Genomic DNA, 23,107 nt, shown 5'->3' with positions numbered 1-23,107 from the left:
TAATAATTTCTCCTAGGATTAAGGTTTAAAAATTTCACTTTTCCCCTTTAGGGTTTGATATCTGAAAATTTGGTCACTTCCTCCAACAAACAACAACCCTCCTCTCAGGTGTTTCTCTCTCGAAAAACAAAACCTTTTTTTGGATGACGAAGACATCGTCTCTTGACAAAGCGTCGTCTAGACAAGCTGATGTTTCGTCTCGTCTAGATGACAAAGGATGACACTTTATTGTCTTTTATTGTCGTTCATCATCCCTAGGAGAAGAGAGACAACAATGGAGACAGTGGCTTAGTCTAGGTTGGAAATCGACGACTATCAATGGCTGAAGAGTGAAGAAAAAACACTTAGAGATTTGAGAGGGGGGAGGGAAGTCATTTTCAAAGTTGAGGTCTAGAGTAAAATATTAATTTTCAAAATCTGAAAGAAAATGAGATAAAATTATATATTTTTTTAATATTATTGTTAAAATAATTGTTTTATTCTTATATTTAACATTTAACAGTCATTTTAACGAAAGTTTAGAGATAAGTGGATGTTTAAATTTTTGAACAATCTTAAGTATGTCTTTAAGATTATGCCAAAACTTGGGTGGGATATCATTCTTTGGCCTATTATATATTGTCAACTCTACTTCTTGGAGCTGTAACACCCATTCCAAGAAGAGTGAATGAAAAATGTTAAAATGTCCTACTTTTATATGCTTTTCTTTCTGGCTATTGGAGCCTTGATGAGCTTCAATAGATGTCACGCCGATCCTACTGATGGCTTCTGCCTTGTGCCACTAACAGAATCGAACTTTGAATTGCAGAAACCTTACGATACGCCACTCGACCAACGCTACATTTATAAAAATGGAGCGCACAAATTATGGGTTTATGCTGATGACAAGCCACATAACTCTTACAGTCACACTCAACCGCGCACTGAAATTCGCATAAAAGTATCCTCATAAATTTTTCTAATTTATATTGCTGTTCATGACAATCACCAACAGTTTGATATTTGAGCAGGGCCTTGACTATTCAAGCGGAGTTTGGCAATTCGAAGGCTGTGGTTTTGTGCCAAACGGAACCTCGGGCGCTACAATAGCTCAGATTCATGGCGCTGCTCATGGCGCCACCACCTTCATTTTAAGGATCTATGACGGCGACATGAGGTACTACAGCCGAGATTTGGCGGCCACGGGTATGTATGACAAGTGGTTTCGACTCAATGTAATACACGACGTGGATGGCGGGACAGTGACTGTTTACATTGACGGTGTTCAGAGATTCTCAACAATGGATAAAGGGCGAGGAAATGGCATGTATTTCAAATGTGGAGTTTATGCTGCACCAGCTAATATAAGCTACTACATGGAATCCATGTGGAGAGACATCAAGATATATAAGAAATAACAGTGAAGAATAAGAATAATGTTTATTATTATCAGCTTTGTGTTGCATATAATAAGCTCCATAGAACATACTCCTGAAGGAATATTATCCCAACTTCCAAACTTTGTTACTGGATTTGTTAAAAAGGCAATAAGCTCAAGATGATAGATGCCTCATTACAGGTGCACAAACCATCTTTACATTTTGGCCATTTGCCTGCGAATTTGATGTTAAAAATAATGGTGACATATGACTCATGAGACAGGACAAATAGGAGTTGCTTTGTGTATCATTTTAAATTCAACAAAGCATTACATGTGAATCCCTTCAGGAATAATTGAACAAAGTACTATAAGAAAACAATTATAAGCCAGCCAGTAATAGAAAACTAGTTTAGTATGTGTAGATAGGGTCAATCTCTTTACATTGACAATGCTTCCAAAAGAAGAGTATTCCATTTGTGTATTGCCGACGCCCCGGGGCCAAGGACAATCCAAGGATTTCTTGATATTCATAACCTATGAAACTTCACAACTTTAGTAGACAAGTTTGTTGGTAGTCAGCTTTTTGTCTCCCCTCTCTCTTCATTTATGCAGACGCCATGTTCTTTTAAGCCGCTAGCGGCTTTATCCGGCAGCTGGAACCCAAGCTTTGGTGTTGCGAGTTGACTTGCGTGCCACCAAGCCAATTAGGGTTTTAGTTTGTTTAGTTTCTGACTCTTCTATTTAAGCATTGAATTAGTTTATTTATTTCCGACTCTTTTATTTAAACATTAAATAGCTCAAATTATACAATTTCAACGTTATATGGATATAATTAAAATCTCAATTTAATACTTATTTTACCTTTACCTTTAACTATAGAATGTTAACCTTTTAAACAAGTTTTTATCTATATTCTTATATGAAAATAAATTTAAAAACAACGAAATTATGCATCAAAATCATCTTGATCCAAGTAAATAATATTTCATCATATTTTTTAATAATTTATTTGAAGATTTGAAATTAAAAATTTGAGATTTTTCTGTATAGTGAGGGATCCTACTTTATTTATTTATAAGTTGTTTTCGTTTTGTTATTAATTTAGTTATAAAAAGTGTTTATTTATATCATTTTTTCATTAGAATGAAAGAATGTCTAATTTTTTAAATCGAATTGATAAAAAACACAATAAGTTGATTTAATTGGAAATAATAGACAAATAAGAATGTGGTAGACAGGTAGGCACATAGGTAAGTTTTTCTAAAATCTTAAGTTATTTTGGTTTATTTCCAAGTATTATGATATTTTATAATATTTGATAAGGGTGTTGATCCTCTAATACTTTGATTGTTCACTTATCTAGCAGAATTTTGTATTTTCCTAAATAAATGATTGTATTATACTTCAATACAAGTATTTATCACAAACTAGTCAATGTGATAGGAATGAATATACTTATCCTTGGGATAGGCATTCCTTTATGATGAAGTATATCCTAGTTTTATCACGGAATGATAGTTTTTATCTTTAAAACGACCATTCAATCAAATTTGGTTCAATAAACACGGAGATTCTCACTAAAATTCCTTATACTTCAAGCCAAATTTATCAGTTTCACATTGTAGTGATTTGACTCACTTTTATTTTAAACTCACTCAAATCATGAGGCTTTGATACTAAAGGTGAAAGTCAAGTCGAGCTACTCACAACAAACTACTTGAAAAATCTTATTTTTTGAAGTTTTAATATATAGTATATTTGATAAATGTATAAATTATACGGTTAAAATATAATAATTTTAAAATAGGATGTTAAAAATAATTTGAGTTGAGCTCAAGTCAACTAACATGTCTCAAGCTTGAGATCAAGGTGAGACTTCGCCACCTCCTTCACTAGCTTGATAAACTTGAGTTCTTTTTTAAATAATTGAACCAAACTCAAGCCGAGTAATATTTGATTTGACTCAATTTAATTATACTCTCTCTAATATCAAATGGTAATATAAAAATGAAAAAAAAAAAGCAAGAAGATAGAAAGAACTACAATTCATACTATATAAACATTTTAATTCGCAATACAAATGAGAAAAAAATAAAATAATTATTAGATTAGGGTTATATATATAATTTTGTGTACAAATAATAATATGTTACCAAATAATTAGATAATTTTAAATTAAAGATAAAACAACACACAATCATACTATGACATGTCATTGTCTATGTAAAAAATTGTGTATATTGTTTTTTCACCTAATTTTATTGTAATTATTAACCATGAAATCATAATCCATAAAATATGCAACCATTTTATCGCATGTTGCTAATGCAACCAAAGACTAGGGACAAAACAAATCAAGTATTTAAAAACCAATACAATTTAAAATCAAAAAAGAAATAAACTAATATTGCAAAAAACTTGGTAAAATAATCTTTTTGGCTTGATCAAATGAGCTAATCGACCATATTTTAACATAGTCAGTAAACCAGACCTTAGTTTTAGAAGAATTTATTTTTCATGGTACAAAACAACAATCGCATAACTCCAAACGGAAGTTATGAATCAATCTCCCCAAATTAATCTGCACTGTTAAAAAATTACATTGAACATACTTGTATTATATATATATATATGTGTGTGTGTGTGTGTGTGTGTGTGTGTGTGTGTGTCTATGCGCGCGCGTGTGTATATATATATATGTACACATATGTATGTATGTATATATTCACTATACTTCATGGGGCTCCCACACCCATTATGAAAAATGTTAAAATGTCCTACTTTTATATGCTTTTCTTTCTGGCTCTTTGGAGCCTTAGTGAACAGCTTCAATCGAAGTCATGCCGATCCTATTGATGGCTTCTGCCTTGTGCCACTAACAGAATCGAACTTTAAATTGCAGAAACCATACGATACGCCACTCGAGCAACGCTACATGTATAAAATTGGAGTGCACAAATTATGGGTTTATGCCGATGACAAGCCACATGATCCTTACAGTCACACTCAACCGCGCACTGAAATTCGCGTAGAAGTATCCACATTAATTTTTTCTAATTAATATGGTTGTTCATGACAATCACTAACAGTTTGATCTTTGAGCATGCAGGGCCTTGACTATTCAAGCGGAGTTTGGCAATTTGAAGGTTATAGTTTTGTACCAAACGGAACCTCTGGCGCTACAATAGCTCAGATTCATGGCGCTGCTCATGGCGCCACCACTTTCATGCTAGCGGTCTATGACGGAGACATGAGGTACTACGACCGAGATTTGGTGGCTGCCGGTATGTATGACAAGTGGTTTCGACTCAATGTAATCCACGACGTGGATGGCGGGACAGTGACTGTTTACATTGACGGTGTTCAGAGATACTCAACAAAGGATAGAGGACCAGGAAGTGGCATGTATTTTAAATGTGGAGTTTATGCGGCACGAGCTAACATAAGCTACTACATGGAATCCATGTGGAGAGACATCAAGATATATAAGAAATAACAGTTAAGAATAAGAATAATGTTTATTATCAGCTTTTTGTGGCATATACAAAGCTCCATAGAACATAATCCTGCCGAATTTTTTGTACTGCATTAGACTGGCTGAATTTTATGGAGTGTCCAAGCTGAAAAGTCACAAGAAAGCTGAATTTTTATTCGTTGTTAATTAATATTAATCACTTCCAAACTTTGTCACTGGGTTTGTTAACAAGGCTATGTAGCTCAAGAAGATATATGCCTTATCACAGGTGCACAAACTATCTTAACATTTTTGCCATTTTCCTGTGAATTTGGCGTTAAAAATAATGGCAACATATCACTGATGAGACTGGATAAACAGGATTTGCTACTCTGTGAATCATTATAAATTCAACAAAGCATTACGTGTGAATCCCTTCTAGAATAATTGAATAAAGTATAAGAAAAAAATCATAAATCAATCTGATATCACTCCCTCAGATTCCATAAGCTAGCCAGTAACTAGAAAACAAGTTTAGTTTGTGTAGATAGGATCAATCTCATTATATTAATAATGCTTCCAAACTGAGGCTAAACTTTGTTTAGACAAGATTTTCGAACTGGGGCCGCTAGTGTTAAGATTGAGAAGTTCGTACAAAATAAGGACTGTTATTTCAGAATTCAGATTCCGCAATACACAAATGGAATACTCTTCTTTGAATTATTTCATTTCATTTTAAGATTCTACAGTACAGAAAATTAATTTCCAGTGAACCCGCAAGGGCAATCCAAGGATTTCTTGATATTCATAAGCATAGAATGTATGAATCAGCCTGGTAAACTGATTGGTTACGCTACAACTTACGGAAGTTTACAACTGTAGTAAACAAGTTTGTTTATTCCGGCTCTTTCATTTAAGCATTAAATAGGTCAAATTGAGTTTTGCAAAAATTTTGCGACCTCTAAGCCTGAGGGTGCTAGTCTGCTAGCGAGCTGCAGTCTCAATTTATTTTGTCTGTCTTTACATAATCTCCCTTACATAATTGTTTTATAAGAAAATGATTATCCAAATTGTCTTTTAATAGGGTGATTTCAATTCATATATCCAATCTAAAACGTGTTTATTATGGAATTGAATTATTATTTTTTATAATTTGAATGAATTTTATGCACAGTTAGGAGTGATGAAATTATCTTTGGTTTATATATTTTCTTAAGGATGATATGTACAAAATTAGATGTCTTGTTATTTGTAAATTTTTTTCATTTGAACTCTCCTTCCAAATTTTATATTTATTTGTAGTTATTCAATCTATTAATAAAAATAAATGGAAGTGTGCATATGATAACATATGGAAAGAAGCAAAAATCTAGCTAAGTATGAAGGAAATCATAAAATATTCATTTAAACTAGAAAAGGCCTTAAGTATTTTTCTCATAAAGAAAATGATACGTGAAAAAGGATTGCTATAAGTTTAAGGTTTGGATTGAAAAGAAAAATAATAAAAGTGGTGTGATACCTTTAAAGAGCTAAATATAACGTTTTATGTATACATAAATTAATAATTTGGAAGCATTTGGTTATTCGAATTCAAATTTTGTTAGTTGTGTTGATTCAAGAAAATCAAGCTTTGGTTATATTTTTATGTTTGCTAGCTAAGTTGTATTATAGAGAAGTATCAAACAATTATTGACTGTTATATCTATCATAAAAGTTAAGTTTATCACTTATTTTAAGATTATATCACATAGTATACGATTAATAAGTTTCATATTTGGGTTTAGGATCATAGATTCAATTACTAAACCTTTAAAAATTCATTATTAGCTAAAAATCAAAAAAGTTGTAGCTAAAGTAAATACATCGATACTAAATATTTAACCAAATGGAAACATATTAAAGTGAATTAAATGATCATTATAATATATGAGCACTAAATTGATTATTGATGATCATTTAATAAAAAGCATACCACAAAAAGTTTTAAGGATTATATAATACGACTAAGGGTTGATATCATGATGTAATTGTGATGGAAGTAGGTTTCATCATGCAATATTGATGCATAAAAATCTCCATGTAAAGAAACTTTTATTTACTTTATTTGTTGTTTATTCATTAAGTTATTTATGGGTAGATATTAAAGAAATGGAATACATTGCAATGCATAAAAAATAATATGTTCTTATTAGACTTTCTATCATAATTCGTATACTTTACTTCAGTATATGCATTGATAGATTAAGAAGAAAATATCACCTTTTCTCCACTTGTACTGTAATTGCTTACAGGCAATGAATTCAGTTGATAGCTAGTGGAGTTAACATTTCACCTTCATGTAATTGCTCCAGGGAGTTAATTAAGCACTTGAAGTGGTCCGTATACATTGCTCCAGGAAGAATCTATATTTAGGGAACCCTTGTATAGGTCCCCTTATTAGTGATCATGTAAGTTTGAAGAGTTTTCAAACGTTTCACATACATCATCATTTACTGTGAGAATTGTACAATCTGGAAGAGTTGTGCATCCGGTAAAACTTCATTATTAGTAAACACTTAAAAGCTAAGCAATGATAAGAGGTTAGTTTTATATTTCGCATAATTAAACTTAATTCTATTTATATATAGTTTGGGTTTCATGCATAAATAGAATGTTTAATGTGTCGAACAATGTTTAATTAGGAATTTATAGAAGAATAAGATCGTCCTTTATTTAGTTCAAAATTTATAATTCATTCGTGGGATTTGCTTAATAACATTGTTACAATCGATTGATGTTACATGTTATCGGATCTCTGCTATTTTCTGAATAATTGCTGTACTGGTTAGTGATTTTAATCTTCATCCTGACGGAATAAACTATAAGCTAATCAATTGAAACTAAATAAAAACTCTCAACTACTGTGGATGGGTGCAGTATGATAAAATGTGAATCTATTTTGCATGACAAAGACAATAAACTATAAGCTAATCCATGAAACTATTGTTGAATGTCAACTATTGTCCCTCGGCTCGTTCATATTAGCCAAAATTTCTTGCTGTGGTCACCCTGAAAGCAATCACTGCAAGATTCGTAACCTGCATCAAAAACATACTACAAAAGATGAAATAAACTTCTTATTTATGTTGCCAAATCCAATTTTCAACAACACAGGCATTAAGAATATCGTTAAACATAAACTTTTCACAGTATCCAAAACACATCCATGGGGAAATAATAACTTGAACTTAACGTTATTGAATGATTTAGGGCAACAACTAAGGCTCCAATGTTGTCTGGAGGTGGCCAATCTGACATGGTAACAGCCTGTAAATATTTCTTCGGGAAGCGAATTGTAACAGCAACTCACGAAGCCTTTAATTGTTTCATAATATTTCATGACAATGAAACCTTCTTACTTCTATGGCCTCCTCGCTTTCCTGCTGCTTGCATGCTCTTTGAATGACTTCAAACTTTGTGCTGCTGTCGATCCTGCGAAAGGGTCCACCCAGGTTCCCTTAACAGACCACAACTTTGAATTGCAGAAACCATATGATATTCCTCTTGCAGGACGCTATAGTTATGAAAATAGAGTACATAAATTATGGGTTTATGCCACTGACAAGCCACATGACCCCAACAGCCATACCCAACCACACACTGAAATTCGCATAAAAGTAATTAATAAAACTATGTGCATTCATTTTGAATATACACATGGATATACACTTGATGTTATTCGATAATTTTGAAATAAAAATTAAAAAACATTCAATCATATAAAGACACACATCAAGTGTGGCAATTTCAAGGGCATGGATTTGTGCCAAATGGGACCTCAGGTGTGACAATATCACAGATCCATGGGGCATTCATATAATTTTGTTGCATGCATCTGTGATGATTGAGTTGGCTTGAGCATTGATCTTGGAGGGGAAACCAGAGAGCAGTCACAGAGGTCTGGAGTGGCCTTCCCAGGAACCTATCAGCAACTCACACGATATATCACTTCTGAACATTCTTCACTCGATAATGTTCTTAGAGTATCTAACTAATGGTTATACCAGTCAGATGCAGAATTCTCCACCAGCAGTGGACGTTAAATGGTAGAAAGCATGTAAAATGGAACAACCGATTTGTAGATATGAAAAATCAAGCCCTTAGGACTTCAGATTTACATTACACAAATAAAGATGCAAGAAACACTATATTGTTATTAATATTTTGAGAAAAATCTACACTGCTATGCACTTCTATATTTTTCTCCTCTATTAAACAATCGGGTCTCTTTGATTATAAGCGACACATGAAAAAATTGAGGCCAATAGAAAAGAACTGCCAATGAAATGAACGAATAACTTAACTAAAATGATAGCAATGAAATAATTGAGAAAAAAATACCTAAATATATCACGCTATAAGTTCTCTATGAAGTTTACACACCACCACAAGGCTGACAGCACCACCTTCCAATTTGAATAAAGAACCACTGGACAGGATTTGGATTATTGTCTCTTTCCAGTGATGGAGGAGGCAGTGGTAGTTCAGGAGGTAAATGCCAATGAAATGCATGAACTGCAGCTGTCACTCCATCTTCATTCTCTATTGACTTTGCCAACTCCATTGCTCGAGATTTCACCTGGAAAATCAAAGTCTAGTACAGAGACAAAACTTCTTTCAAGTATTGAAGCGTATTTCAACTATCGCTTCTAAGTTCATGAAAACAAAAAGGTAAACTATACATTATGTATTAATAATGGTTCTCAAATAGCACCCAAAAATAAAATAAAAAGTCACTCAATGCAATATGCAACAATACCTCTGGCTGTAGCATAAATGTTATGGCATTTGAAAGATTTTCAATGCTAAGTTGAGATATTGGTATCGGTGTAGGTCCAAGCCCTCTGTCCTTTATCCTATCACCCCAAAAGAACTGATCTCCAAAGAAAGGAACTATAGTTGTTGGACACTGTAATACACAAGTTTTAAGTTAGACAAAACCTACCAGTGAAAAGGCAATCAGTTATTCCACCTACCTAATAACCAGTTGCAATCAAACAGTCTAAAAGATCTATTCATAAATGCAATCAAGTACAAATGGAAAAGTGAAAAGAATGTTACCCCAGCTCTTAATCCTGTTGCTGTCGTTCCAGCACCACCATGATGAACCTGCATATATTGGGGCAATATAGTTTCAATGTTAATGGGATTTTATGAGCATAATTATAGAAAATTCATGTAAGAATGCTCTAAGAAAAAACTCAACATCAGTGGCAGAAACAGGGAGGAAAAGGGGGGGTGCTCATCAGCCTTCACATTCCTAACCTTAATTCTAATGCCTAGTGAAATCAAAAAGAAAAACTCAGAACAAGTAAATCTTGCAACCAGATTCCAACAGGTTGATAAATTTATATGCTCTTTCCTTTTCTTTTCTTCTATGTTGAACTTTTTTCAGTATTTACATCAAGAAAGAACCTAAAGAGCATTTGAATAGATATTCGTTCTATTTCACCATGTAAAAGTTGACTAATCACAATTCTCACTCAACAGTCTAGATAATTTATTTTTTGGCTTTCATGTTCAGAAGAATTCATTTATTGGATTTTACAATTCTCAAAATTGCTGCTAATTTTTTGTTACTTAGGGACCATGCTCATACTTTGGTCTGTCTATATTCAAAATTGTGTATGCTCCATTGCCACATGCTCTTCCTCTACCACTAAATATAGGCTGTGATATCAGCTATCCAAACTCTCTAACAAGTAAAATGCATCCACATAAAAAAGTTCACCATAAGTTCAGAAGACTTACCACGGCAGAACATTGAGGAAACAACCAATCGTGAGGGCAGTCCTCCACAAGGAAAATATTATCAGGAACTTCTGTCACTGCACGGTGTGAAATATTTTGCAACAGATATTATGCAGATCAATTTCTCATAGAAAAAAGAAATAGTGCTTATATTTTAAACAGAAAATTAAAACATAATTGCAAAAATGACTACAGAAAAGCCAACATATGTAAATACTTGGCCATTGCAATCATTACAAAAACACATTTCTCATTACTGACAATGTTCAATGTAGCAATAGAAAACTACTATTATTACCATCAAAACATTGGAATGAAATCACGTGTTACTTTTAAGTATTATTCAAAGCATATGGATTTCATACAAACCCTTTTCAGAATTTAATGAATGAATTGAAAGATTCTTATATGAACCTCAAGAAAATCACATCTCAAAAACTAATTGTTGAGATTAAAGAGTACAAAGCCATATAAAACTTACACCAGAAGTCCATACTTTCCGATAATGATTTTCAAGTTTCATACCTTGCACTTGAAGTCCTAATAGATTCGAATACAAGACTACGTAGTTAACCAGGCTTTGATACCATGGTTACTATTAAAAACATATTTGAATGGGATTTCTTTAAATAAAAGATGAAAGGAAAAATGCTTATCGAAATAAACAGAATTATTACTGATAAAGCAATTTGAATGGGGTTTTCTACTCACAACAAGCAATTTACAATTAACCCATTCTGAAAAGAAAATGTATTTTGCATAATTGGAGGTTCATCAACCCAAATACTACAATCGGCAATATATTCTTTAATCATGCAGTGAGAATTCAAGAAACCAATAGGTGGGGAAAACACAATGGTAAACAAAAAGGAAACTACTTACAACTTCCAAGATCTCCCCAACCTCGGTCAACTATTCCTCTTTGTCCCGTATCTTTTAGTGCCTCTAATATAATGTCAGTAGTTTTCTTAGGATCATCAAGAGGCTGAGAAGCAAGCGGAATAAGAAATAATATTACATGATTATGCAGACGGTCCTTTGAGTAATTAACTATTCAGTAAGAAATGAAAAAAAAATGTGCAAATTCAGATTGTCAAATGTGGAGTGCAAGATACAAAGCCAGGCCAGGAGTTTTTTAATTCAGAAATGATAAAAGAGCAGCTGGGGATACATATGGTATGCCGATGTTTAGAAATAACTTCATTATATTCATCAAAATTAACAAAAAATAATGATTTCATGAAGCCATGGTAGATGACAGAAATCACATCACAATATCAAACAATTCACAATGAGTTTAGTGAGGTCACCAATACCATGCTCCCAAATCCAATATATATAGGTTCTGGGCCTGTTTTAATCCATTGAACAAACTCTTCTCGTGGTTGATACTCTGACCCAAGGTTTAGGAAACAATATCCAACAACATCAACTAGAGGCCCCCAGTCTGCAATTAGTTAAATGAAATCAACTTTTCCAATCTATAATATAGAAGGCAGAAATATTTGCACTGGCATTTACAATCATACAGTAATCACCTAGATGGGAAGAAGCTTAATTGATCAACAGAAGCAGGGCTGGATTCGAGCCGAGCCGAGCCGAGCTCGAGCTCGGTTTGCATATAGTAGAGCTCGAGCTCGTGGAAGCTAAGCTCGAACTCAATTCAATTCGTTTTGAGTTCGAGCTCTTAACTAATTCGTTATTAAAACGACGTCGTTTTAATACGTATTGGTCAAAACGACGTCGTTTTGTATTAAAATTTTTAATTCGCAAATTTGACGAGTAACTTGAGCTCGAATCCAGCCCTGAATAGAAGTAACTAATTCATACTGCAAAAGGAATCTCTGAAGAACACATGAAGTTGATTGCAATTTAAAAAGTCCAACTCTTTTGGCGAATAGAAATAGATATAATGTTTCTGTGAAGAGAAAATATTGAGAATGACACTAAATTCAACTATCTCTATTCAAATTCTCAGCAATTAAGGAACTCAGTCTAGAATGATAATAACATTAAGATTTTATGCAACACAATTTGTAGTACTAAACTTTGAAGGTATTTAAACAGCAAAAAAAGTTTGGAGTAGCAAATTTGCAGTGATAATATAACTACACAAAATCAGGTTTAGGTTAGATTATTCCATCAAGCTAGAACCTTGTTAAACCAGACCTGGAGGAGATAAACTGGACTGTGTTGGCAAGCAAAATGTTGACCAATTCAAAGGTCCAATAAAATAAGACAAATCTAATAGTGAATTAGTTTTGTCAATGCACCTTGCATCCATCAGAGATAGAACCAGCCAAAGAAATATGTCACACCCTAAGTTACTCTCCTATATGCTACTTAATCAAAAGATTCAGGCATAAAGCAAAAAAGACAGCATAATTCTAAATTTAAATACCATAATATCAGGGGATACTCATTCAGACATCAATTGATTATGCATGAAGTAGAAAATACAACATGGATTAGAGCAAGGTGTAGATCAATATTTACGTAACATAACTGTGTTGAACAATGTTGAAAGACAGCATGGTATGAATGAACAAGTTTCACATCATAACATTCATGTAAATAGAAAAAATAGGATCCCTACCACTTGGCTTTGGCACAAGATGAGGACTCCACATATAGCCCGTTGGCAAATGAGTTATTGATCCATGATATGTACTGAAGTATGCAATAGGAGAAAGCTTCAACTTCCTTTTCCTGAAGTCATTAATATAACTCCTTATGCCCCACCATATCAGTAAATCCACTACTATATATGAAAGCTGGATTCAGAAAAGGACAAAAATGAACAGGCCAATTTGTCACTGAAAGTAAGAAGGTTTAACCAATAAAGAAGATATCATTCATATAAAACTAACATACCCAATATCCAGCACTTTGAGGTACCCGTGCCAGTGGATGAGGAAATTCATGAGTTGGCCTGCCTAATGGAAATTGAAGTAAGAAGGCATAACAAGAATGAAGTTTTACTTACATAACAAGTAAGATGCTTATCAGAAACAGTATCCTTCTCACTTTAATTGCACAACTCTAAAATGTTAGATATTTAAAACAGTAAACTCTATGCTTTAAGAAAGCAATATAATTTGTATATCAACAAGCAAGGATAGTCAAACTCACGTCCAAGGCATTGTGAAGAAGATGTGAAGGGGTACGCCAAGAGCTTCAGCAACATGTGCATGCCCTGCAATCCAAAGAACATGTTGGAATTCAATGTTACAAACACACACACACACACATATATATATTAAAATTTTATTGAATGAGAAGAAAAAGTAAACCATTTGCCCTCCCCAAATACTATCCAGTTCTAATTTGAAAGGAATGTGAAAAACACATAAAACCGAAACACAAGCTAAATGTACATCTAATCAAATTTCAGAGTTCTAAAATATCTTGTAAAAATTAACATATGAGTGATTCAAAGGGATGATGACAATATTAGAATAACAAAGCATTTTCCAGAACTCACCATAAGCAGGAGGATTTGCAATAATTGCCTGAGCTCTAAAAGGCACACCAGTTTCCATATCTGGCTCTGTGCAAGCCGGAAGAAGAGATTCTATAATGGCCTTTAGTTGCTTTCTTTGTATTGATATCTCTCCTGGTCCAGATGGGATCAAACCTTTATTCCGAGCCATATCTAAAATGAAAATCATAAGAGCTAAGAAACTATGAGTAAAAATGGATCCTAGAAAGAGATCCCTTCCCTGATAACAAACAGGTATATTTGCACCCAAAGATTTAAAAAAAAAAAACAAAGGATATTCCCTAATTAGGACCTTACATCCTGCCAAAACCCGAGGATCACCGCCCAAAGGAAAAAAGTCTACACCAGCTGACCTCACAAAATTTCTGAAGTTAGCATGTGTTGCCAACCTAACATGATGTCCAAACTCCTGAAAGCAAACAACGAACCATGTCAGATGACATACTAGCAAAAAGAAAAAAGAAAGTACTTATTCGAAAAGATATCAAATTGAGCAGAATACTGCAATGAAGTAATTCCTAGGTCTTCTTAATTATAAATTACCTAACGGAAAATCAACTATAATATGCATATCCTTTGAAACATAGGTTCCTGGATACATACAATACAGTCACATTCATTGATAATTATTTTTCCAGAGCACTGTAGAAGTCCTGATATGTAACCTAAATATGTGTTCATGGTACTATGATTTTAAAAGAAGCTGAACTTCTTGTACCACACCCTATCCTACATCCTCTGAAGTCAACATCAAATTAAAGCTATCCTTTTAGGAACATAAAAGTCATTTGCTTAAATTGTGAATATGTATATGTGATGTCAGAAACCAGTGAAATAAGAACAGAATATCATAGAAAAAAGAGTTAAAAAGGGTTTAACATAACTTTGAAAAAGAAAAAGTAACAAGAGAACATAACATTAGAGCAAAGCAGAGAACAATGAAAAAAATAAATTATGTCAAACATGCCTGAAGTCTCTTGGCCATAGCCAGGAACGGTTGTACATCTCCTCTTGTTCCCACAACAAGCACGGCAATTTCCAATCTTGGAATTGATTTGTTAGATTCATAAAAACTGGTACCAGCAAAAGAGATAGGTGGCACTTCAACAGGCTGAAACTCTAATAATTCTGAAGCTACAGGTGCGCCTTTATTTAAATCAACTTCAACAGTGCCATCATTTTGGATCCTGACTAGTTCCACAATCAGCTTTTTCTGAAGGAAAAAGATAAGGAGAAATCATAAACAATTAAAGGAAAGAAAAGGAAATTCAAACAATCACAAGCATAGACACTAAGGCAAGATAATAATGAAATAAAATAAAAGATAAACATCATTTATCTCTTCCTTAATAACATTAAAGGATGAGTGGCTCACAGTAAGGCCACAACAAATGGTTCGAGATAAAACAAAGTTAGTCAGGACTTTGTAATAAGGAAAGAAATATCCATGCAGCCACAGTTGCCCCAGTTATTGATCAATGAATCAATAGTATTTCTAAAACTACAACTTTGAACTCTTCAGACACACTAAATTGGTGTATAATGCTGTAAAACAAGGGCTATGTCATACTCCCAAAAGCAGTAAACAGGGAAAAGCATTCACAATATGCAGTTACACAAACAAACCCTATGTATTTTTGCGAACTATAAAGAACAAGTTAATATTTTATATATACTACAATATAAACCAGTGTTTGTGAATAGGCAGGCATCTGGAAAATCAGAGTCTCATGCATGCAGTTCTGTATCTAACTGTTCAGGTTCTCATTAACAGGCAAGGGCATTAAATATATCCAATGTATGTAATTTTGTACCTTTTCACGCTCTGACAATCTATCCAATTTCAGGTGATGCCATGGTACCATCTTCTTTTTTGTCATGGACCCTGAATATAAAATCCCATCATCATCAATTAGTGAATTGTTGTAAGCAGTTATAGGTGAAGAAATGCAATGATCCAAGCCTTCAAGAACAGATGCTTTGACATCAGTGCATATATTAATAAATTTTGTATTAAAGGAAAATGAAAAATTCCTCAACTATTTACTGGATTCCTTACATACAAAATTTAACCCAAAAAAAAAATATATAGACAGCTGACGGATTCAATGCTTAAACTGTTACCAAAATAACCTAAATAAAGGACGACAAAGTACTCCCATCATACTAATAGGTGACCTCAAACTTAGAGATGAATATAGCACACAAAACAAGCAATCCCTATTCTCCATCATATTATGTTCTAATTACTAGTTAATCACATTAATATAATGTCAGTGCTACAGTTATATATGGCTAAGATTACAGTCACTTTCTTTTAGCTCAGATGCAGTAGTAACAAAAAAACTATATCCAAAAATGCAACCCAGATTACATCCTATAGTTCTGTAATAGATCTTCAGTCCAATTTAGCATAACACATTTTAAGCCATGATTTAAAATTAATGTATTCATTGCTGGAATCTAACTGATAAGGTAAGTTGTTGATACCTAATTTTTCATCGAAAGAAAAAGGTATTATGAAGTGTTATAAGAAAGATGACATCATCATTTACAAGCGCTAATGCATGAACAGGAACAAAAGGAACTACAATTCAATGTTGCTGGGTACTAACCTATTCGAGGTGAAGAACTAACACTCCAGTCTCTAGCCTCGAAAATCTCCAAAATTGATGGCTGCTTTGATGAACTTGTCCCCTGATTTTCTTCCTCATCAAATGAGCCTGCACTGTAATCTTCTTCTGAAGACAAATAATCCACTTTAATTGATGTATCAGCCACATCAGTCTGCTCTACATCCTTCAGTTTCTTGCTCTGGCTTAAACCTTCCCCCTTCCCTGAATCTTGCAATGGATGGTCAAATCCATTACTCCCCATTTCATCAGAACCACAACTTCAACAATTAAACTCCACCAGGGCACTACCACAAAACCCGACTTTTTCAATCTGCACCAGACTTTTTAAATTTGACAGCAAATATTAGAACGCAAAATGCTCAAGACTAGAGTAAAGAACTAAAATCACCAAACAAACAGCTCTAAAGCCCTCTAACAATGCTAAACAATCTCAATTCGCCAAATATCAAAGCTCAAGCCTCAATAGACGAACAATTTAACAGAAAAGATTCATATCCAAACCCTCCGACTCAACCAGCAAAGACTCACAAATCCAAAACCCTTCAAAAAAAATTTCTTATATTCAACCCACCTTCACAGATCCTTAATCAAGAAGTAAAACCAAGCGGGCCCCAGAAACTAAAACACGTTGAACTACAACGACCACTTCCCAGAAGTCAGAATTAGAATTCAAAGATTTGGACGAAGTGAAGGCACGTCCAAGTCCAAAAAATATAGTAACGGAATCATCAACTTTATTCAAATGCTAAAATATACTTTACCCAATCAAGCAAACAAACAAAACGGCACACCCTCCAGTCAATCAAACCTCTAGAACGTTAGGCGAAGCTAAAACTCAAAACTCAAAGACCATTAAACACTAAGACAAATCGAAGAATCACCTAGAAAAACAAGTAAAGCTTCACTTTTTTTCACGACAAGAATGAAACAAAGAACATGACAGCTGGAATTGATACGAAGGAATGCAGCTGTACAGTAAAAACAAAGAATAAACAATAACCTCTTAAATTGCTCACAAAACAGAAACCGAAGTACTGAAAGAACCCTTTTTAAAATATAGGGCAGTTTAGTTTTAGCATGAAACTTGGTTCATCACTGTGATTCAAAACGGGAAGACACGGTTGAAGAGACAACAGAGAAAGGAATTCTAAAGGGTGCAAAGGAGTGAATTTTATATTGCTGAAAAGATTGATATTATAAAAAATGTGTTGGAACGAGAGAAAGGTTGAAGAAAAGGTGGAAATTTGTAAGGCTTATGTTGTGCAGAGGAATAGATCGTTGGTGAATGATGAGATGGGAAACCAGAGCCAGCCACAGGCCCACAGCCAACATAGCAAATTATAAACTTCTTGAAATTGATACTCCACTCGCTAGTGCCTTAAGCCATAAGATCACTCCGTCTTCTCCAGGACAAAAACAAATTTCCCAGCCGCTGTTTGGTGAAAGTGTCAGGTCTGCAAAATCTGCGGATAAAAAATTTCCTCCCAAAACTTGGAGGGAAAATGTGATTAACTTGTGCAATTATTTTGGTAATTAATTACTCACGACCTTTCCAATACTGGAAATTCTCACTTAAATTAACAGTGATTAATTAAATTTGAACTTTGAACATTATCCTAACTTTACAATAACAACAACAGTATGTAAAAGGCCAAAGGACTCTCTCCCATCTAAGTATTAATTTTTAAATATATTTTTATTAAGATGATTTTTTATTAATATATATATTTTTTATAATTTTAAGCTAGATATTTATTATAATTCATAAATTTATTATAAAACCCTCGATCAAATAAATAATATAATCAATATATACAATTAAACAATAATAATCTGCCAAGTCTTCCAATCCAATTTGAATTATATATAACAATTTATTTATTTTTATGACAAAAAGCGACAATAAATACAAAAACACAGGGAAAAAGGCTTGAAGATGAAAAGCATTCATTTTATTAGAATCAAGATATTTTTGACAAATGGAAGGGTCAAAAAGTGGAGTGGTGTCACTAAAAGTGTCAATTCCCCATTTAGTAGTCAAACTAACGTCATTAACTATAACTTTTTAATTTTATATTTGAAATTATTAAAATATATGTAGATTTTACATAAAAATAAATGTGAAACGTATTTGTTAATTGTATATAATCTGAATTAATTAAAATAATTAAATCTTCTAAAGTAAGCAATCTTGGGACAGTAGGGAGCTAGGGATGGCAATTTTGATTCAATTTTAGGGGTTTTGACCATCTTTAATCTTAATAAAGAAGGGATTTTCTGATAAAAACAGAGAAATAGATGGATACGAGAATAAAAAAAATTTTGTAATCGAGAACAGAGATATATATGTTCCCTCCCTATCTTACCTTGCCCCCCCCCCCCCCCCACCACCACCTCTGTCCCCGTCGTCATCCCCATCTCTATCTTCGTCCCTTTATATTAATATATTTATTTAAAATATTAATATATTTTTATAAATTTAGATTTTTTAAATTTATTTAGGTTTTTGTTATACATATTAAAGTGGTTAATATATTATATTTATTATATTTGAAATAGTAGATTGATTTTAATTTTACTTAATTTTATTATTTAATATATTTATATTGTGTTTAAAAAATATAAAAAAGAGATTTTTTTCTTGTGGATATGAGGATGAGATTTTTTCTCACGGGGATGAGAAGAGGATGGAGAGGAGATTTTTCTTTATAAGGAGGGGATGGAGAAATCATTTTTATCCTCGTAACGGGAAGGGGATTGAGATCCTCTCCTCGCCTCTCTCTGTTGCTATCCCTATAGGGAGCCTCTTTGGCGGACTTCTTGTTTTAATGTTGTCCAGTATGCACAATTTGATTTAATACACTTTAAAAAAAAAATTATATTAAATTAAATTAAATAAACTATTTAAAATTTTAAATCAAACAAAAGAAATATAGTATGATTTGATTTTAATTACAGTTTAAATATAATAAAATTATTTATTTTTTCATATATGTTATTTAATTAAATAAATTGAATTATAATTTTTTAAAATATAAGATAAACATATAATATATATATATATATATATATATATATATATATATATATATATATATATATATATATATATATATAATACACATGTAAACAAATGATAAAATAAATATAAAAAATGTTATACTCCTAATTGTTTATTAAAAAATTATATCATATGTAATTATATGTGTATTTTACAAAATACGGTTTATAATTTGATTCATTTGAAAATCACCCAAATAATAACCTAAACTGAAAACTGTTTTTAAAAAATTTGTCAATTCAAACCTAACCATTTTATAAACTAAACCAAATTATAATTTTCTAATAGTTTGATCCAATTTTATACTTTGAACTAAATTATGCCCAAACATAATGATATCCTTACCAAATAAGAGTTAAACTTATTTAATTAAATATATAAATAGTTTCCATTAATATAATGATAAGATTTCTAACCCATTATATTCACCCGGTTTCATTGCTCTAATTTTAATTATTAGTTTGTTTGGTAACATAAGAAAATAAGTTAACAAATCTAATGGTCAAAATTGGTCCATAATGTTAGGATAGAAAAAAATATATTTTGCCTCATTATTAATATTTACGCTAACTTATAATTAACAATTACAAATGTTATTTATATAAATATAAAAAATAATATTATATATACATATTTTTTATATATAATTTAAATAAATAGATAATATATTATTATATAAATAAATATTATTTTATTTTTAATTTTAAAAAAATTAATTATATAATAATATATTATTTATATTGTTAAATTATATTAAAAAATTTATGATTATGATCAATGGACAACTATAAATGTCGTTGTCACAATCTATTAATGCCCATTTATGAAATAAAATTTGAAATTCAAAAGGTAATAATTCATTGAATTTTGTTGGTATGGGCTGGCAGCACCAAATCATTTTCAATAATCTGTTTGAACTTTCAAAATCAATCATATCTTGTTTATGCCATTTTTTGAAAAATTATAAATTAAAATATTAACCCAATTAGGAAAATAATAAAGAAAGGAAAAAAACACACAATGTTGCAAGAGCTACTAAGTTGGGTTTCGGTTTATGAATGCATAGAAGCCCGATCCATTACAAGTATTAAAATTTTTGAAGAAAAATTAGATTCGAGTTTTTACCACATAAAAACTTGATTTGAATTATTTATAAAAAGGAATAATAAATTATAAAAATTAATAAAAAATTAAAATTATATAATACATACTTATAATATACAAAAAGTAATTTAATAAAATTTACAATAACTAATCAATTAGTTAATCAACTTCGAATTTTCATCTCATTAGATGGATGAGTAACTTATCATCATTTCCTTAATGACAAGAGCCCTTGCCCGATTGATAGTAACAAGGCACAAATAAACATGTTCTTCAAGCTCTTCAACTTGCTTCTGAAATCCAACATGGCTCTTCTTAATCTCCTTCACCAAATGCAAACAAAATTTATCATCTTTCCTATCCAAACAGAATTTAACCATCGCCTTATTGTGTTCAATTTCATCGTGAAGCCTCTCAACAAGTCTCCCCATCGTGTCAAAATCCCTGTTCAAAATATAAGTCCCTTTGGCCGCCACATCGATCTGCTCTCGAACTTTTGTCAGGAATCTGCTCCTTAAGAATTTGAAGCTGAATTGCTTTATCCGGAAACACTTCGCCGGGAAGCTGAACAGCACTGGCCCCATGAGAAAGGCCGTAAGGGTATGTGCCGCAAGAACGACCGCTGTGACAGCGATTAGGCTGCAAGCTGCGGTTATGCAAATTCGTGTTGCTTTATTTGCATACTTGATCAGCTTGATTTTCCGAGTAATCTTTTTTCTTTTCGATTTTAAATGGTGCAACACTGCTGAGTACTTCTCGTGAATGAGATTGAAGTCGGTTTTATTCGGATTGGAAAGCGGATTGTTTAGTATAACGAACGAGTTCAGCTTGGAGAAGATCGAAGGGACTTTTTCCGGAGAATAATAGTAGTCTTCAATGGAGTCGAGTGCGCATTGAATGAACCGATATTGGCATTGGATACGGCCGATTTTCTTGAGAAGATGGGCGCAAATAATTGAAGCTTCAGCGCTTATGTCAAAATAATTAAGCACGAGGCTCTTCAGGTCAGGCAGTTTTGAAAGAATAGCCGATTCCAGAAGGCTCGAGATCGTCTCTTGATCAGGTTCCAGGAGGATTTCTGAAAACTTTTTGTGGCAATAAGATGGAGAAGAAGGCTCGTCGTTGACCAATAATTGAGCTTTTGAGAAGAATTCTGCATAAGATTTTGTTCTTAATGCACTAACATATTCTTCGTTCACATTCAAGCGTACTCCCTTTTTGTCATCATCTGAAATTCATAGTAAAATTTCCATTTAACTATATATAATATAAGATACATATATATGCATGTATACATGATCAGATAAATATTTCAACATACCAGATTTTTTGAATTTTGCAGCTCTAAGTTTTCCCCACATCTTGAGTTCTATCTGAATTTTACAGGAACAAAAACTCAACAGTTCTAAAAAATTCAAGGAGAAATTCAGAAACCCAGGTAGATTCTTTATAAGATTTAAAAAGGAAAGGAAGAACCAGAAAGGTTTAAAGAGCTATTGATTATCAAGATCATCAACTTTTATCAGCTGAATTAAGGATTTTGTTTGGTTTATATGCATAAAGCCTATCCAAACGGTGGTTTAAGAATTGTATTTGAAGCTACAGAAATATTTTGGATAAGCTATAAAAACCCTAATCTGATGAAGAAGAAGGGAAAAAGAAAAAAGATTTACTTGTTTATCCAATATTTGCTAATTTACAAGCTTTATTGCTGATTATTTGGTGAAGAACGTTCCTTTATTGCTCTTCTAGCCTCCTCTATTGTGTCTTGGCCTTCATTATGCATGTAACTTGTCGTCGTTACATTGTTGCAAGATTTTGTAAACTACTTGGTATGAGGCCACCGATGTTTTCCTCCTTTGCAAGTATGGCATGCAATTACCATACTACCCTTCATACTAATCACATACATAATATATATATATATATATATATATATATATATATATATATATATATATATATATATATATATATATATATAAACTCTTCCTTTACTTCCATCGATCATTTTATGATCATTGACTAAATTCTATGAGCTTGATTATATAAGTTTAATGTTGAGTTACATGTTAGATATGGGAAACCAACAAGCTAGTATCTATCAATATCACTTTCGTCATCCTCAATAAATGTTATTAATAATTTAATTTCCTTTTACGGGTCTCCAACCTTATTTAACATCTATCTTCATGGTGTA

At 32.4% G+C, this 23,107-nt stretch overlaps 4 protein-coding genes across 11 annotated transcripts; 2 read left to right on the top strand and 2 right to left on the bottom strand.

Moving 5' to 3' along the window:
• Window positions 1-682: 682 nt before the first annotated feature.
• On the top strand, window positions 683-1,397 carry LOC123229688 (citrate-binding protein-like). Its single transcript, XM_044655604.1, has 2 exons — window positions 683-940; window positions 1,011-1,397. Exons 1-2 carry the CDS (start codon window positions 683-685, stop codon window positions 1,395-1,397), a joined length of 645 nt encoding a protein of 214 aa, XP_044511539.1.
• Window positions 1,398-4,124: 2,727 nt separating this feature from the next.
• On the top strand, window positions 4,125-4,856 carry LOC123229687 (citrate-binding protein-like). The gene is made up of 2 exons (XM_044655603.1): window positions 4,125-4,394; window positions 4,470-4,856. The coding sequence occupies exons 1-2, from the start codon at window positions 4,125-4,127 to the stop codon at window positions 4,854-4,856; spliced, it is 657 nt and encodes a 218-aa protein (XP_044511538.1).
• A 3,056-nt stretch (window positions 4,857-7,912) lies between these two features.
• LOC123229983 (sterol 3-beta-glucosyltransferase UGT80B1-like) lies at window positions 7,913-18,229 on the bottom strand. 8 transcript variants are annotated; one of them, XM_044656056.1, is made up of 15 exons: window positions 16,722-17,305; window positions 15,921-16,069; window positions 15,074-15,319; window positions 14,404-14,515; window positions 14,089-14,259; window positions 13,737-13,800; window positions 13,479-13,536; window positions 13,201-13,378; window positions 11,915-12,051; window positions 11,487-11,589; window positions 10,605-10,681; window positions 9,915-9,962; window positions 9,613-9,762; window positions 9,195-9,432; window positions 7,913-8,453 (listed from the first exon to the last, which is right to left on the bottom strand). In XM_044656056.1, exons 1-14 carry the CDS (start codon window positions 16,981-16,983, stop codon window positions 9,229-9,231), a joined length of 1,959 nt encoding a protein of 652 aa, XP_044511991.1. In that variant the 5' UTR covers window positions 16,984-17,305; the 3' UTR covers window positions 7,913-8,453; window positions 9,195-9,228. The 8 variants fall into 8 exon arrangements, with proteins under 8 accessions (XP_044511991.1, XP_044511990.1, XP_044511993.1 ...); XM_044656055.1 differs by having other exon boundaries at window positions 7,913-8,367; XM_044656058.1 differs by having other exon boundaries at window positions 7,913-8,285.
• Window positions 18,230-20,982: 2,753 nt separating this feature from the next.
• Window positions 20,983-22,711, bottom strand: LOC123230097 (UPF0496 protein At1g20180-like). The gene is made up of 2 exons (XM_044656217.1): window positions 22,229-22,711; window positions 20,983-22,135 (listed from the first exon to the last, which is right to left on the bottom strand). The coding sequence occupies exons 1-2, from the start codon at window positions 22,266-22,268 to the stop codon at window positions 21,093-21,095; spliced, it is 1,083 nt and encodes a 360-aa protein (XP_044512152.1). The 5' UTR covers window positions 22,269-22,711; the 3' UTR covers window positions 20,983-21,092.
• Between the last annotated feature and the right edge of the window lie 396 nt (window positions 22,712-23,107).

The sequence above is a fragment of the Mangifera indica genome, chromosome 11 (assembly GCF_011075055.1).
Source record: "Mangifera indica cultivar Alphonso chromosome 11, CATAS_Mindica_2.1, whole genome shotgun sequence".
NCBI classification, from domain to species: domain Eukaryota; kingdom Viridiplantae; phylum Streptophyta; class Magnoliopsida; order Sapindales; family Anacardiaceae; genus Mangifera; species Mangifera indica.
This window is presented reverse-complemented; position numbering and strand designations above follow the sequence as displayed.

What these genes read in the sequence shown, in the direction of transcription:
- LOC123229688 (XM_044655604.1), top strand. Translation starts at nt 683, where the DNA reads ATGTCCTACTTTTATATGCTTTTCTTTCTGGCTATTGGAGCCTTGATG. An exon ending in GCACTGAAATTCGCATAAAA is followed by an intron (nt 941 to 1,010) that starts GTATCCTCATAA and finishes ATATTTGAGCAG; the next exon opens with GGCCTTGACTATTCAAGCGG.
- LOC123229687 (XM_044655603.1), top strand. Translation starts at nt 4,125, where the DNA reads ATGTTAAAATGTCCTACTTTTATATGCTTTTCTTTCTGGCTCTTTGGA. An exon ending in GCACTGAAATTCGCGTAGAA is followed by an intron (nt 4,395 to 4,469) that starts GTATCCACATTA and finishes TTGAGCATGCAG; the next exon opens with GGCCTTGACTATTCAAGCGG.
- LOC123229983 (XM_044656060.1), bottom strand. Translation starts at nt 16,983, where the DNA reads ATGGGGAGTAATGGATTTGACCATCCATTGCAAGATTCAGGGAAGGGG. An exon ending in TCTTGTGCCAAAGCCAAGTG is followed by an intron (nt 12,052 to 13,200) that starts GTAGGGATCCTA and finishes AACTAATTGCAG; the next exon opens with ACTGGGGGCCTCTAGTTGAT. An exon ending in TTCCTCAATGTTCTGCCGTG is followed by an intron (nt 9,963 to 10,604) that starts GTAAGTCTTCTG and finishes CAATATATGCAG; the next exon opens with GTTCATCATGGTGGTGCTGG.
- LOC123230097 (XM_044656217.1), bottom strand. Translation starts at nt 22,268, where the DNA reads ATGTGGGGAAAACTTAGAGCTGCAAAATTCAAAAAATCTG. An exon ending in TGCAAAATTCAAAAAATCTG is followed by an intron (nt 22,136 to 22,228) that starts GTATGTTGAAAT and finishes TATGAATTTCAG; the next exon opens with ATGATGACAAAAAGGGAGTA.